The sequence below is a fragment of the Taudactylus pleione genome, unplaced genomic scaffold (assembly GCF_031769625.1).
Source record: "Taudactylus pleione unplaced genomic scaffold, aTauple2 ptg000800l, whole genome shotgun sequence".
In the NCBI taxonomy this organism is placed as follows: Eukaryota; Metazoa; Chordata; class Amphibia; order Anura; family Myobatrachidae; genus Taudactylus; species Taudactylus pleione.
In genome coordinates, this window is record NW_028285202.1 from 255,242 (window position 1) to 271,123 (window position 15,882).

Consider the following 15,882-nt stretch of genomic DNA (forward strand, 5'->3'; position numbering starts at 1 on the left):
TTAACTAAGCAGTTTCATGAAGATGGATCAGGGAAACGTCTGAGAAACACTGACCAGGGCTCTGTGGTTCAAGGAAAATAGAAGAATTTAATGGTCACTCAATGTACTCTGTGATGCTTATTATACTAATAATAATTATATTTATTCCTAGACTTCTGTGGAGTGAAGACCGAGAGTCTGTTTTACTGGGAATCACAGGAGGACGAAACCTGTCTGGTATTAAGCTCTGAGTCAGTAAGGATGGACAAGGACAGGAGACACACACCTGAGAGGATCCTAAATCTCACCCTGGAGATCATTTACCTGCTGACTGGGGAGGTGAGAGGGTCTGGGAGTGTCACAGTGACATCACTTATAGCTATAGTAATAATACAGGGACATGACTGGGGAGGTGAGGGGGTCTGGTACTGTCATAGTATCATCACTTATATCTATAGGAATAGTACAGAGACATGACTGGGGAGGTGAGGGGGTCTGGTACTGTCATAGTATCATCACATATATCTATAGTAATAATACAGGGACATGACTAAGGAGGTGAGGGGATCTGGGAGTGTCACACTGACATCACTTATATCTATAGTAATAATACAGGGACATGACTGGGGAGGTGAGGGGATCTGGGAGTATCACAGTGACATCACTTATATCTATAGTAATAATACAGGGACATGACTGGGGAGGTGAGGGGATCTGGGAGTGTCACACTGACATCACTTATATCTATAGTAATAATACAGGGACATGACTGGGGAGGGGATCTGGGAGTGTCACAGTGACATCACTTATATCTATAGTAATAATACAGGGACATGACTGGGGAGGTGAGGGGATCTGGGAGTGTCTTTGTAACATCACTTTTATCTATACTAATAATACAGGGACATGACTGGGGAGGTGAGGGGATCTGGGAGTGTCACAATGACATCACTTATATCTATAGTAATAATACAGGGAGATGACTGGGGAGGTGAGGGGATCTGGGAGTGTCACAGTGACATCACTTATATCTATAGTAATAATACAGGGACATGACTGGGGGTGAGGGGATCTGGTACTGTCATAGTATCATCACATATCTATAGGAATAGTACAGGGACATGACTGGGGGTGAGGGGATCTGGTACTGTCATAGTATCATCACTTATATCTATAGGAATAGTACAGAGACATGACTAAGGAGGTGATGGGATCTGGGAGTGTCACAGTGACATCACTTATATCTATAGTAGTAATACTGGGATATGACAGTGAGTGTATGCATTGATAATGTATTCTCCAATACACAGGATTACACAGTAGTGAAGAAGACATCCGGTGAGTCTGAGACACACATCAGCTGTGCCTCCATCATGGTGCCTACACACAATGACCAGAAGATTCTGGAACTCACCTACAAGATCATTCAGCTGCTGACAGGAGAGGTGACTGCAGGGAATGGGACATTATACAGTAACACCAGGGAATGTGTCTGGGTGATGACTGGAGAGGTGACTGCTGGGAATGGGACATTATACAGTAACACCAGGAGATGTGTCTGGGTGATGACTGGAGAAGTGAAGGCTGGGAATGGGACATTGTACAGTAACACCAGGGGATGTGTCTGGGTGATGACTGGAGAGGATTACTGCTGGGAATGGGACATTATACAGTAACATCAGGGGATGTGTCTGGGTGATGACTGGGGAGGTGACTGCTGGGAATGGGACATTATACAGTAACATCAGGGGATGTGTCTGGGTGATGACTGTATCATTGTGTGTGTCAGGTTCCTATAAGGTGTCAGGATGTCACTGTCTATGTCTCCATGCAGGAGGGGGAGTATATAGAGGAACACAGGGGTCTGTACAAGGACGTGATGATGGAGAATCACCAGCCCCTCACATCACTGGGTAAGAGGAGACTGTCATTTATTGAACAGGGGAGAGCAGGTATGGGGACCTTTATATACATATCACCTGATAATCTCATATATACAATGTACTCAGTCACTGTGTGTCTCCTACAGATGGACCCAGTAACAGAAATACCCCAGAGAGATGTCCCCGTCCTCTTTATTCACAGGATTGTACAGAGGAGAATCACAGGACCCCACAGGGGAATCAGGTAGGTGGGATTAAGGGTCTCACCAATATACCAAAGTGACTGTTACTATGGGTCTAATTCTGAGGTGGGAATAAAGCTACAAAGAGCCAATATCTGTGCACCTGGGCAATGCCATATTACCCTGCAGGTGGGGCAGGTATAGACTGTGCAGAGGGGTTTATATTTGGCTGGGGGTATCCAAACTCAAATCTAACTTTCTGTGCAACAATAAAGATGCCCAGGATTTACCATGTGTGTAATAAGAATAATATATATTTGCCCCCTTGCAGTGCAGCATGGTTTCTCCAGGTGCAACGTTACTTGCTGTGTTTTGCTTTACTCCCCCCACAGAATCAGGCCCTCCATGTTGTGTAGAGTAGTTGTGTGTCTAGTACACTGATATTATATTATGTCATCTCTCATTTAATTAGGGTGAAGATCTCGCTAATATTAGTTATGTAGAGGGAGAAGAAGAGACGTATGTGAGGGGTGATCAGCAGTGTAAGGAGCAGGAAATCCCTACAGATATCATCACAGGTGAGTAATAATCACTAACTACAGAATACAGTCACATATTCTCCTTGTTCTGTCACTACAGCCATCTCTTATCCTACACCCTCCTCTGTCACTACAGCACTCTCTTATCCTACACCCTCCTCTGTCACTACAGCCCTCTCTTATCCTACACCCTCCTCTGTCACTACAGCACTCTCTTATCCTACACCCTCCTCTGTCACTACAGCACTCTCTTATCCTACACCCTCCTCTGTCACTACAGCAATCTCTTATCCTACAGCACTCTCTTATCCTACACCCTCCTCTGTCACTACAGCCGTCTCTTATCCTACACCCTCCTCTGTCACTACAGCACTCTCTTATCCTACACCCTCCTCTGTCACTACAGCACTCTCTTATCCTACACCCTCCTCTGTCACTACAGCCATCTCTTATCCTACACCCTCCTCTGTCACTACAGCACTCTCTTATCCTACACCCTCCTCTGTCACTACAGCACTCTCTTATCCTACACCCTCCTCTGTCACTACAGCCATCTCTTATCCTACACCCTCCTCTGTCACTACAGCCATCTCTTTTCCTACACCCTCCTCTGTCACTACAGCACTCTCTTATCCTACACCCTCCTCTGTCACTATAGCACTCTCTTATCCTACACCCTCCTCTGTCACTACAGCCCTCTCTTATCCTACACCCTCCTCTGTCACTACAGCACTCTCTTATCCTACACCCTCCTCTGTCACTACAGCAATCTCTTATCCTACAGCACTCTCTTATCCTACACCCTCCTCTGTCACTACAGCCGTCTCTTATCCTACACCCTCCTCTGTCACTACAGCACTCTCTTATCCTACACCCTCCTCTGTCACTACAGCACTCTCTTATCCTACACCCTCCTCTGTCACTACAGCCATCTCTTATCCTACACCCTCCTCTGTCACTACAGCCATCTCTTATCCTACACCCTCCTCTGTCACTACAGCACTCTCTTATCCTACACCCTCCTCTGTCACTACAGCACTCTCTTATCCTACACCCTCCTCTGTCACTACAGCACTCTCTTATCCTACACCCTCCTCTGTCACTACAGCACTCTCTTATCCTACACCCTCCTCTGTCACTACAGCACTCTCTTATCCTACACCCTCCTCTGTCACTACAGCACTCTCTTATCCTACACCCTCCTCTGTCACTACAGCACTCTCTTATCCTACACCCTCCTCTGTCACTACAGCACTCTCTTATCCTACACCCTCCTCTGTCACTACAGCACTCTCTTATCCTACACCCTCCTCTGTCACTACAGCACTCTCTTATCCTACACCCTCCTCTGTCACTACAGCACTCTCTTATCCTACACCCTCCTCTGTCACTACAGCACTCTCTTATCCTACACCCTCCTCTGTCACTACAGCACTCTCTTATCCTACACCCTCCTCTGTCACTACAGCACTCTCTTGTCCTACACCCTCCTCTGTCACTACAGCACTCTCTTATCCTACACCCTCCTCTGTCACTACAGCACTCTCTTATCCTACACCCTCCTCTGTCACTACAGCACTCTCTTATCCTACACCCTCCTCTGTCACTACAGCACTCTCTTATCCTACACCCTCCTCTGTCACTACAGCCATCTCTTATCCTACACCCTCCTCTGTCACTACAGCCATCTCTTATCCTACACCCTCCTCTGTCACTACAGCCATCTCTTATCCTACACCCTCCTCTGTCACTACAGCCATCTCTTATCCTACACCCTCCTCTGTCACTACAGCACTCTCTTATCCTACACCCTCCTCTGTCACTACAGCCATCTCTTATCCTACACCCTCCTCTGTCACTACAGCCATCTCTTATCCTACACCCTCCTCTGTCACTACAGCACTCTCTTATCCTACACCCTCCTCTGTCACTACAGCACTCTCTTATCCTACACCCTCCTCTGTCACTACAGCACTCTCTTATCCTACACCCTCCTCTGTCACTACAGCCATCTCTTATCCTACACCCTCCTCTGTCACTACAGCCATCTCTTAGCCTACACCCTCCTCTGTCACTACAGCCCTCTCTTAGCCTACACCCTCCTCTGTCACTACAGCCCTCTCTTAGCCTACACCCTCCTCTGTCACTACAGCCATCTCTTAGCCTACACCCTCCTCTGTCACTACAGCACTCTTATCCTACACCCTCCTCTGTCACTACAGCACTCTCTTATCCTACACCCTCCTCTGTCACCACAGCACTCTCTTATCCTACACCCTCCTCTGTCACCACAGCACTCTCTTATCCTACACCCTCCTCTGTCACTACAGCACTCTCTTATCCTACACCCTCCTCTGTCACTACAGCACTCTCTTATCCTACACCCTCCTCTGTCACTACAGCACTCTCTTATCCTACACCCTCCTCTGTCACTACAGCACTCTCTTATCCTACACCCTCCTCTGTCACTACAGCACTCTCTTATCCTACACCCTCCTCTGTCACTACAGCCCTCTCTTATCCTACACCCTCCTCTGTCACTACAGCCCTCTCTTATCCTACACCCTCCTCTGTCACTACAGCACTCTCTTATCCTACACCCTCCTCTGTCACTACAGCACTCTCTTATCCTACACCCTCCTCTGTCACTACAGCACTCTCTTATCCTACACCCTCCTCTGTCACTACAGCACTCTCTTATCCTACACCCTCCTCTGTCACTACAGCACTCTCTTATCCTACACCCTCCTCTGTCACTACAGCACTCTCTTATCCTACACCCTCCTCTGTCACTACAGCACTCTTATCCTACACCCTCCTCTGTCACTACAGCACTCTCTTATCCTACACCCTCCTCTGTCACTACAGCACTCTCTTATCCTACACCCTCCTCTGTCACTACAGCACTCTCTTATCCTACACCCTCCTCTGTCACTACAGCACTCTCTTATCCTACATCCTCCTCTGTCACTACAGCAATCTCTTATCCTACACCCTCCTCTGTCACTACAGCAATCTCTTATCCTACACCCTCCTCTGTCACTACAGCAATCTCTTATCCTACACCCTCCTCTGTCACTACAGCAATCTCTTATCCTACACCCTCCTCTGTCACTACAGCCATCTCTTATCCTACACCCTCCTCTGTCAGTACAGCCATCTCTTATCCTACACCCTCCTCTGTCAGTACAGACTAATGAGGGAAATGTATCTCCCCAGTGGGGGAGTCAGGAGCCATCAGCTCCTATTATACTCCTGCTCTCCCCCTCACATCATGTCACTGTGTCTTACCAGCCCAGAGATCTGACCAGTCTCCTCCTTATGTAAAGAACCAGAAAGGTGGAATAAAAAGTATTTAATATGCATTTAAAAGGTATCAAACAATGCTCTAATACATAATCCTGAATGTATCATGAGTATATCTCTCATAGCAGAAATGGCAATAAGAAGCATATATATAAATCCGAGCACTAAGCTAATATGGAAGCATCACCGGAGAAGAATGAAAAATAAAAAACACCATCAATATGATACATAGATTTAGTCACTTGTGAAACTGGAAAAATGGCTTGGCTATATTGTAGCCTGAAACAGTGTCCACATGTAGTTCACATACCATTATATAACACCTCCTCGAATAGACGGATTTGAGAGGGCTGTAAACAATAAGTCCTCCGGCAGCACAGTGGGATCGCTGTTCCTACCAGCTGGATGGTAACCTTATCGGTCAGCTGCGTGATCAGTCTGCCTCCAGTGTAAGGTGCCGCACGGTGTTGGAGACTCAGCTCAGCGGCTTTTTGTATATTGGGTCGACAGGGAGCTTCAGCCGGTGTAGTGGGTGTGGTTGGCACACTGAGCAGAACGGCTCGATGAGCAAGATGGCGCCTGTAACTGTGGCAATCTGCCTGCTACGTGGGTGCCGCCAGGAAGGCAGTCTCCACGGCTACTGCAGCCTGTGACCGGCGTCCCTGGAGGGGGCCTTAAATATCTTCCAAGGTAAGAATACATTTGAGTCATCGGACTCAGCGGGGGTCCGCCACAGTTTACTGAGGCTAGTGTCCGGCCCGCCCACCCCGCAATGATGAGTATGACCGTCACTCCTGAGTGGCGGGGCAAATCGCTGGACAGTGTGGTGGCCACGGCTGTCACACATACGCAGGGCGCTGACCACTGCTCTCCCTCCTCTATGTTATCACAGTAGGAGAGCCGCGTTCCGCAGCTCCCAAGGGAGGAAGCATATTAGCGCCGGACAAGCAGCGCAGCGCTGACTGGGGGCGGAGCATAGCGGTGGCGGCGTGCTATCTCCTGCAACCCCGCTCGAAGGTCTTGCACCGTGGACCTTCCCAAAGTGCCAGACTCCATATAATTAGAGCAAGGTACGCAAGGCGCAATCTTCTAATTAACAATATAACGGAGGCTTCTCCCTAAAAGCATCTCAGCTCCCTAAGAGCCGGTCTTCCCTGAAAAGGAGGGGACTGGAGGGGGGGGAGCTTTTCTGCCGGCGGGCCCAAGCCTGTCGTTTTCTAGTGTTCCGCACATCAGCAGCAGTGCGTTAGGATGGCTGAGCGGTGTAGCGCAGCGTTAGGTCGCAGTACTTAAGTAAGTGACATCGGTGTAGTCACTATTTATTATGACTTATAGACATTTTCCTCTGTAGTAAAAGCATGTGATGCCACTGCAAGACCTTTAGCGGCAAGGCACTGCAAGAGTGTCTCGGTTGGCCTGCGCTCAGCTTGTTTGCCTTTGGCACAGTGGGCACAGTGGTTAGCGTCTAGGTGGTGCATTGTATGTTTTATCAGGTGCTGTGTGCGTCTGCCTTGGGTTATCGCTTCTCGGCCGTGGCATAAAATCAAGGGTAGTATCTGTTCTTATCAGTCAATATCTGATACGCCCCCTCTCTAGTGTTGCAGTTGCACTTAAAATCCTACTGGATGTAGGTATGTATTATAAGTACTGTCTAGGTTAAGCCATGCTGCGATTGGGAGTTGGGCTCACCTGGGGCGGGAGTTTGGCTTTAAGCTAACTCCACTTAGTCCATCTGTTCCTTAGGAACAGATGGACTTTCTCATACATATACAGTACACGCCTCTGGTTGATAGACAGACAGACATTTGAAACATCTTATCTGTCTATCTCATATCTATCTATATCATATCTATCTATTTTCTTACTGGGGTTATGGCCTGTCTGTCACTCCTCCCTCCTTTAGGTGATGTAATATGACCACAGGGTTATTCCCTATCCCTCATTCGGTGCGATCACTAATATCGAAGTTATCACACACATCTATTGTGATGTCTTTTTGTTATATCCCCCGTACTCCACAGAATTGAAAGGTCGCATAGACTGTAGTTACAGCCGCTCCTTCTGCAGTCCCGGGGGCCACACTCCAGGACGTTAGACAGGGTCAGTCCCGGTGTGAGTAAAATTGGCGGGCACTATATGTAGGTTCCTGCTATTCCCAATGGGGAATTGCTTTTGTAACCGCCATATCTACAGACCACATGTCACTGGTTGAAGGGTACAGAGTATTAGTAATATCTTACACTATGCTTCTGTGACTTGGTCCCTCTTAGCTTTTAAGCACTTGAACACGCTACATGTTTGTATATCGATGCTTGCGCTACGTTCTTGTGAGTGAGAGACAACTTTTAGGTTGCATTGTAAAGATTGACCTCTTTATCTCTCCTAGCACATAAATTGGGTAAGAAAGACCACTTTATGTGTATATTTATATTCTGTATATGTCCATCCCCAAGAGGGCACTCACAAGATAGTCTGGTCTCTCCCCTGACCCAGTTCCTTATTTGGGTGTTGTGGTTACGCTGTTGTGATTTTGTGAGTCAGCATGAGGTCCATTTTCTAGGACCATACAGGTGTCCACTAACAATTCTGCTAGTTTTCGACACAGGGTGTATCTTCTGCAGTAGCTCCAGTCCGAAGTCCAACAATGTAGAGCATTGGGTATCAGACCATCTATGAAACTTATTGATACCCTTTATGCCTGAGGGTTGTGGTAGCTGTGATGTTGATCAAGTCAGTAAAGTTCTACGAAGTGCCCAGGCAAATCCTGGTCGCTCACAGATAAGCAGCTTTGCACCACAGTGCCTTGGGGGGGGATGCTCCGGATAACCTACACCTGACATAGCACCCCATTTTCTGTACTGACAGTCATCTGCCCCTATATGTTACCCTTCTTGTCATTTGGCTCTTCCTGGCATGTGGGTCCATGGTTCCTCCACAGCCATTATGCCTACATTCAGGAGAGATATGTTGTTGTGAGAGTTGTTGACCAAGGGCTTTGCAAACCAGGTTGGAGTTATTGCTCCTAGATCCAGTCTTAAAGGGGATTGTACCCTTCCTTTGTCTTGTTTTTCCTTCTAGGAGCAGTTTCCTCCACTTTGGAGGGACAGTCTTTCCCTGTCAGGGATCGTTATATATTTCGTCTTCTCTACCAGGTTGAAGAGCAGTAGTTCTCTGTTCGAAGCGCGAGGTTGCTCGCAGTGTGGCTTCGTTGTGACTGCTGTTTATTTCTACATCTTTTCCTTTTCATCTTTTAAGCTGGAATAGAGGGAAGCAACTGTTTTATACTGGGATCTGTCGGGGTTCTGCGGCAGTTTGTTCTGCTATGCAGGACGACTTGATTCGGTTTTACCGTTTGTTGTCTGTTCTTCATGACATGTGATCTTGTTTCTTAGTCTACCTTTTGGTTCCCTCTTGGTACAGATATGGCTAATCCCCTTTTTTGTCAAAAGTGATCCAGACTGATATGTTCCAGTTAGTCCAGGTTCTGTTCTAGACACAGACTCTCCGTCTTATCTAGTGCAGCTTCACGAATGTTCTCCTGGTGTTCCAGCTTCAATTGTGTAGAGTGCTTGTGTATTTAGTAGTTCTTGCTTATGGCCAGGCCTGTTGCCTAGTTGGCTAGCTCTCCTGAAGGGGTCGTTTAGGGTCCTCGCGCTACAGGTGTGGCGGTTGAGGCCATGATCTTAATGTGCTAGGGTATCCCGGTTGTTTTTTTTCCCATTATGTTTTGGGCCAGGAAGCTGGTGTTGACTGCATACTTCCGTCACGTTTGGAAGTCTTCTGTCGCTTGGTGTGCATACTGTAGTTTGCTTAACAGCTGCTGCCCGGGAATTTGTGGTTTCCACCTGGCGAGGTGTACGCTGGTCGTCACCTGGGCTCGCTGCAGAGTACAGGTTGTTCACTTATCAATGTGTTTTTCAGCATTGGTTGTTCTGCTATCTGAGCTTCTGCAAGTGGTTTTTAGTTTCTGGTCACCCTCAGTGCCCCTTCGCCTCCTGCTTTGGGAATCTCAACCCGTTAGTGGCTCCTATGCTCAGACCCTCCTGCTGGTTTGGAGCTCCTCAACTAGCTGGACCTTCAGTATGGTTCTCGGTAATTGTCTCTTACATTACTGTATACTCTGGTTTTATTTCTTGGTCGAATACATTTTTCTCCCTTTAGAGGTTTCCGTGGAAAGTTACGGTTATGAGTTGCATAACTTTTTGATACCTGGCTGTTGTTGGGTTCTATTGTCTGTTGCAGTGGCATCTCCCTGTTTTTCGGATCTGCTTAGGTTGTCTCAAGCTTCATTCTCGTGTGGATTCCCTTCTACCATGGATTCTTTGTTGGTGCTCTCTACTACCAAGGGTCAGGGCTGGTCCTTTTCGGTTGGTCTTTACGATGCACTTTTGCATTGTCTGCTTTTGTTGACTAGTCGTTTTTCACCTAGACCAATTCTGCTCACGCAGTGTATTAGTGGGTTCTCTAAGATTGTACAGAAAGAAGTTCTGATTCTCTACTGTGCTGTGCAGCATCTCGGTCCTCAGCCCTTGCTTTTTGTCCTGCTGTCTGTCTTCTGGCGATCCCTGTTTAGGGTTAGTTGCTGGGTCAGCAAATTTTCAGCACTTCTCACCTGGGAGGTCAGCTTTGGGACGTCCACATTGCCTATACTCCAGTGTCCCCTAGTGGATGAGAAAATAGGATTTGGGTACTTACCGATAAATCTCTTTTTCAGATGGAACACTGGACGCCCGCCCTGCTTTCTTGTTTTTTAGTTCTCTCCTAGTTATATTGCGGTTTGTTTGCATTATGATATTGTGTGACTGCATGTGTTCCCTAAAGTGGTTTATTCTGTTTGTTTCCTTCTGTGGACTTCTCCTTCTCTTCTTTCTGTTTGTCCTCCGTTTCCTTTAACTGGGGCTGATGGGGCATAGAGGGGGAGGAGCCAGTTACATTTCTGAATTATTTAAAGTGCCAGGCTCTACTCTACCACCGTTTATACCCCGTTGTCCATGCTCCTATGTCCCCTGTGAAATCGAATAAAGGGATTTATTGGTAAGTACCAAAATCCTATTTACCGGCTTTTCAACCATTCCACCCGAAATCTTGCTTAATATCCACACAAAGGTCTGGCACTCAACGGGTCACTGCAGACCATTACCTTGTCTGTTTACTAAGCCTTGGATGGAGATAAAGTCCCAACCAATCGGCTCCTAACTGCCATGTTACAGGCTGTATTTGCAAAATTAAGGTTAGGAGACTATTTTTTTGGGGGGGGGACTTTATCTCCATCCAAGGCTTAGTAAATAGACTCCAAAATTCCAACAGAGGGATATTATCAGTCTCTAGGTGTTGGTGGTGCACCATGAGTCAGTAATGTACAGCATTCGACAAAATAAAGAAAAGAAAGACTCTTAAAATGTTACACTTATTTACGGATAAAATGTAACTTTTATTAGACGATTACATTTTTTTTTTACTAGTAACCCCTACTGAATTACGAATAGAAAATAAAAAACATTTTTTTACAGGTGTATATATCTCAATATACAGGTATGTTAAATCGTTTGTAATCCTCACCAATCCGTGCCAGTTACACCTACATATAATGAACATATAAACACTCTAGGTATTTAGAGCACGGGCGACTTGGTTGATGTCATGTTTACATGTTCACATACATGCAGGGTGTTTAATTCCTTGTCTTCATTATTTTGATGTATATTGTTATATTGGTGTGTTTTTTTTGTCCTTTCATGAACATTTTACTGTTCTGTTTTATGAGATAAATTGAACCAGAGTTTGCTGCTTTCATGCTTGTCTGTATAATCCATGCCCCTATTTCATATTGAGAGATGTTAGAAACACAGATGATACTATGTTTAGGGATCGAATAAACCATGATTATTTAATGATAATTTTAGAGATAAGATTGTGATGAAAATATATTTCACCTTTGCCTATTAATGGTTAATTGTATACGCTAATAAAGTATAATTATCCCACTCCAAAACTACTCCAAGCAAAGACCAAATTCCTGACCTGTAAGAGAGCAGTTTCCTCTTCATTATATGTAGGTTTAACTTGTGATTACAGACTTTTTAACATACCTGTATATTGGGATATATATATACCGGTTAAAACTTTATTTATTTATTTTTCTATTCGTAATTCAGGGGATACAGGTTGAGTCTCCCATATCCAAATTTTCCGAAATACGGATTTTTTTTAGCATGACTGTGATAGTGAAATCTTTGCTTTTTGATGGTTTAATGAGCACAAACTTTGTTTAAGGCACAAATTTATTAAAAATATTGCATAAAATTACTTTTTGGCTTTGTATATAAGGTGTATGTTAAACATAAATGCATTGCATGTTTTTGATTTGGGTCCCATCCCCAATATATTTCATTATGATATGCAATTATTCTGAAATACCGAATATTCCGATATCCAAAATACCCCTGGTCTCAAGTATTTTGGATATGGGAGACTCAACCTGTACTAGTAAAAAAATTAATCATCTAATAAAAGTTACATTTTATCAGTAAATAAGTGTAACATTTTAAGAGTTCCCCAGCAACGAGTCTTTCTTTTCTTTATTTTGTCAAATGTTTTACTTGGAGTAAAGTATGCTTGAACTATTTTTGCTGTAATATTCAAGTCTGGAGAATGCTTTCAATCCATATTGGAATCATATGTGTATTTATATATAAATTTATATAATTTTTTTTTAATAATCATATGTAATTGATAACTATTTAAACTTAATTTTGCATTTTTGTAAAAAAAAAATATATTGAATCAGGTTTAAATAGCTCATATTTACTTAATTTGATAAAAAAAAATCTACAATTTTGGGGACATTTTTTGAACATATTTAGCCAGTTAAGTGAAGTCTTCTGAGGCTTGAGGGAGTTTCGGCTTCTCAACATCAGACTTAGCTGTTAGCGTAGACACCCACAGGTTCCTCAGTATCACATTCTCCCTTCCATATGGCCTGAGCATTGTGTAATGATAATTCATAGGACTCATATCAGGATATCTGGACTTAGTGTTACTGCTTCCTACCTAGAGTATCTTTGTTGTTACTACTTTCAAAGTAGAAATGTCTGCACTTTGATGGGACCTCCATTAGCTTGTGGACACCATTTGTGATTCACATGGGACTTTTGAAGATGGTTTCACCTCTTTTCATAAAGCAGTCGAGGTATCAAATAACTAACATCCACACTACTGACCCCACAATTTTATAGCTCGGATACTGATACTTCTAGAACATTATTGGTATGTGAGGGTCCTCCTGCAATATGGCTTTACACTCAACTTCTTAGAGGCCATTAGGACAAGTGTGAAAGGTGTCAAACTTATCAAATGGATCAGTTTCTATTTTAAGCCAAAGTTTTATCTGTGAAGCAAAAGAGGCATATTTACTGTATGTACATTTATAATTGTAATAAACTATAGTTGGGAAATTGAAATGTAACAACTGAACAACTTGAACTTAATAATTTGCTCCTCAAGGTAACAAAATTCTATTTTCATACATTTATTTCTAGCAGGTGGACACACAAGCAGGAAGACCTCGGATGGAGATCTTACTTTGACTCCAGATTTTAAAATGGAAGATATTGTACCAGATTCTCCAGGAGAAAACCCCATTAATCTAAATATACATCCAGTACCTCACAGTGCTGATATATCCTCTGATCCTGTGGATTTTAATCCTGATCTCTCAGATATTGGTACACATAGTGCAGATCTCACAGGCGATTCATTGTTTATCTGTTCTGAATGTGGTAAAAGTTTTGTACATCAGTCAGTGTTTGTTAGACATCAAAGAACTCACTCAGGTGAGAAACCATTTCCATGTTTTCTGTGTGGAAAATCTTTTACACAGAAATCAAATCTTGTTACACATCAGCGATGTCATACAGGTGAGAAACCATTTCCATGCTCTGTTTGCGGGAAACGTTTCACACAGAAATCAGATCTCGTTACACATGAGAGAAGTCACACAGGGGAGAAACCTTTTCCCTGTTTTCTGTGTGGAAAATCTTTTACACAGAAATCAAATCTTGTTACTCATCAGCGATGTCATACAGGTGAGAAACCATTTCCATGCTCTGTTTGCGGGAAACGTTTCACACAGAAATCAGATCTCGTTACACATGCAAGAAGTCACACAGGTGAGAAACCATTTCCATGTTCTGTGTGTGGGAAACGTTTTGCACAGAAATCCAATCTTGTTACACATCTGAGAAGTCACACAGGGGAGAAGCCATTTAAATGCACTGTATGTGGAAAATGTTTTACACAGAAATCAGATCTTGTTACACATGAAAGAAGTCACACAGGTGAGAAACCATTTGCATGTACAGATTGTGGAAAGCGTTTTGCACAGAAATCCAATCTTGTTACACATCTGAGATGTCACACAGGGGAGAAGCCATTTAAATGCACTGTATGTGGAAAATGTTTTACACAGAAATCAGATCTTGTTACACATGAGAAAACTCACAAAGGTGTGTAACCCATGTTTATACTGGACACTGTAGTCTTGACTATGGGTAGAGGGGCTGGCACAGGATTATAGCAACTAACAGGTTAAGCTCTTACCCTCCCCCCATAACTCCTCCATCGGCCTCAGTTTTTTTGTTTTTAGTGCCTTAGGAGGAGTGTCCCTATTACCTAGGTTATTTTTATATTATTTAGATTTCCCAAGCACCTCAGGCCCTTTTTACAGGGCTCAGTGAGTGCGCCAGCAAAGAGGAGCTCAGCAGAGGTGAGCTGCACCTACTCTGCTTCCATCCCCAGTGGGGGGGTGTCACCGATTCACTACACTTGGTGTCCAAAGCTCTACCTAAGTGGGATCCATACCTGCCAGATGGAGCTCCTGAGTTATGGTGGGAGCCACAGCTTGGCGCTGGTTAGTGCTGTGCTGTGACTCTCATACACACACTCCCTGTGACACTGTGCCACATCAGGATGTATCCATGACCAAGTGCCACTTTCAAGCTTTGGGCGCAATCCTGGTTCCTCTCCATCCCTCATTGGTGGGCTTCAACTGAACGGACAATCCAGATGCTATTTAATGGCTTGGTTAGTTTTAACCTTACTACCTGCACTAGTGCTTTAGCTAAAGGATTTTGTGCCTTTTGCTTACAGCTTGTTTTTTTTCCATGTCTCATCGTTGTATAGCAAAATGGCAGGAAAAGCAAATCTCGGCTCTTCTGCATTACTTTATACATGTTCTAAATGTGGAACAAAATTTGCCAGGAGTCCTCTGCCCAGTCTGTCAGATGAAGGTTGACAGGCCATCGGGAAGTTTGATTTATAAGCTGGTAATCCAAAAGTGGGCTAGTGCCATTGCTCAAGCCATTGCAGAACTTGTAAGGCAGATAGATCATCAGACAGAGGTGAATCTTCTCTCCCTTGTGACCAGAGGTTCCCTCATCTTTTATCTGACCCTTCTGCTCAGCCGCTATGGGCCCATAATATTGGAAAGTGCCTTTCTAAGGTATCGTATCTGCATCTATGGATAGGATTCTGACCTGCTATTTTTCTGGGAGGTTCAGATTCTGAATCTAATCGGGAGGATGCATCAGAATGGGAGGAAGATGCATCTCCCAGTATTGATGTCTGAGAATTAGTTAGTGCAGTCCGCCAGACTACATATTCCCGAAGCAGGAGTTTTTGAGGCTTGTAGTTCTTCCTTGTGTAGAAAGAAGCAGTTATTCACTTTCCCGGCCTTTTCATATTTTCTGATATCTTGGCTGAGGACTTGACTTAAGCTGGATAAGAAGGTTTAGGTTACCAGGAAGTTCAGATACTTATTTCCTTGTGGACAAGGATGCCAAGGTTTGGGAAGTCTTTCCTATAGCTAGGTTGGCCAAGGCCACAGTCATTCCGATTTTGCAGACAGTCACCTTGAAGGTTAAGACGGACAGGAAGAATGAGGTCTTGCTTAAATCTATGTTCTTTTCATCCCATTTTGGCTATTGTCTGGGTCAA

General features: G+C 44.4%; 1 protein-coding gene across 1 annotated transcript in view; it reads left to right on the forward strand.

The window, feature by feature from the left end:
• LOC148474897 (uncharacterized) overlaps positions 1-15,882 on the forward strand; it is a 61,007-nt gene that overhangs the window by 13,984 nt on the left and 31,141 nt on the right. The window contains 7 exon segments of the mRNA XM_088457977.1: positions 152-318; positions 1,290-1,424; positions 1,814-1,892; positions 2,009-2,106; positions 2,517-2,622; positions 13,428-14,398; positions 14,584-14,653. Of these exon segments, the coding sequence (XP_088314103.1) occupies positions 241-318; positions 1,290-1,424; positions 1,814-1,892; positions 2,009-2,106; positions 2,517-2,622; positions 13,428-14,398; positions 14,584-14,653 (1,537 nt within the window). The 5' untranslated portion in view covers positions 152-240.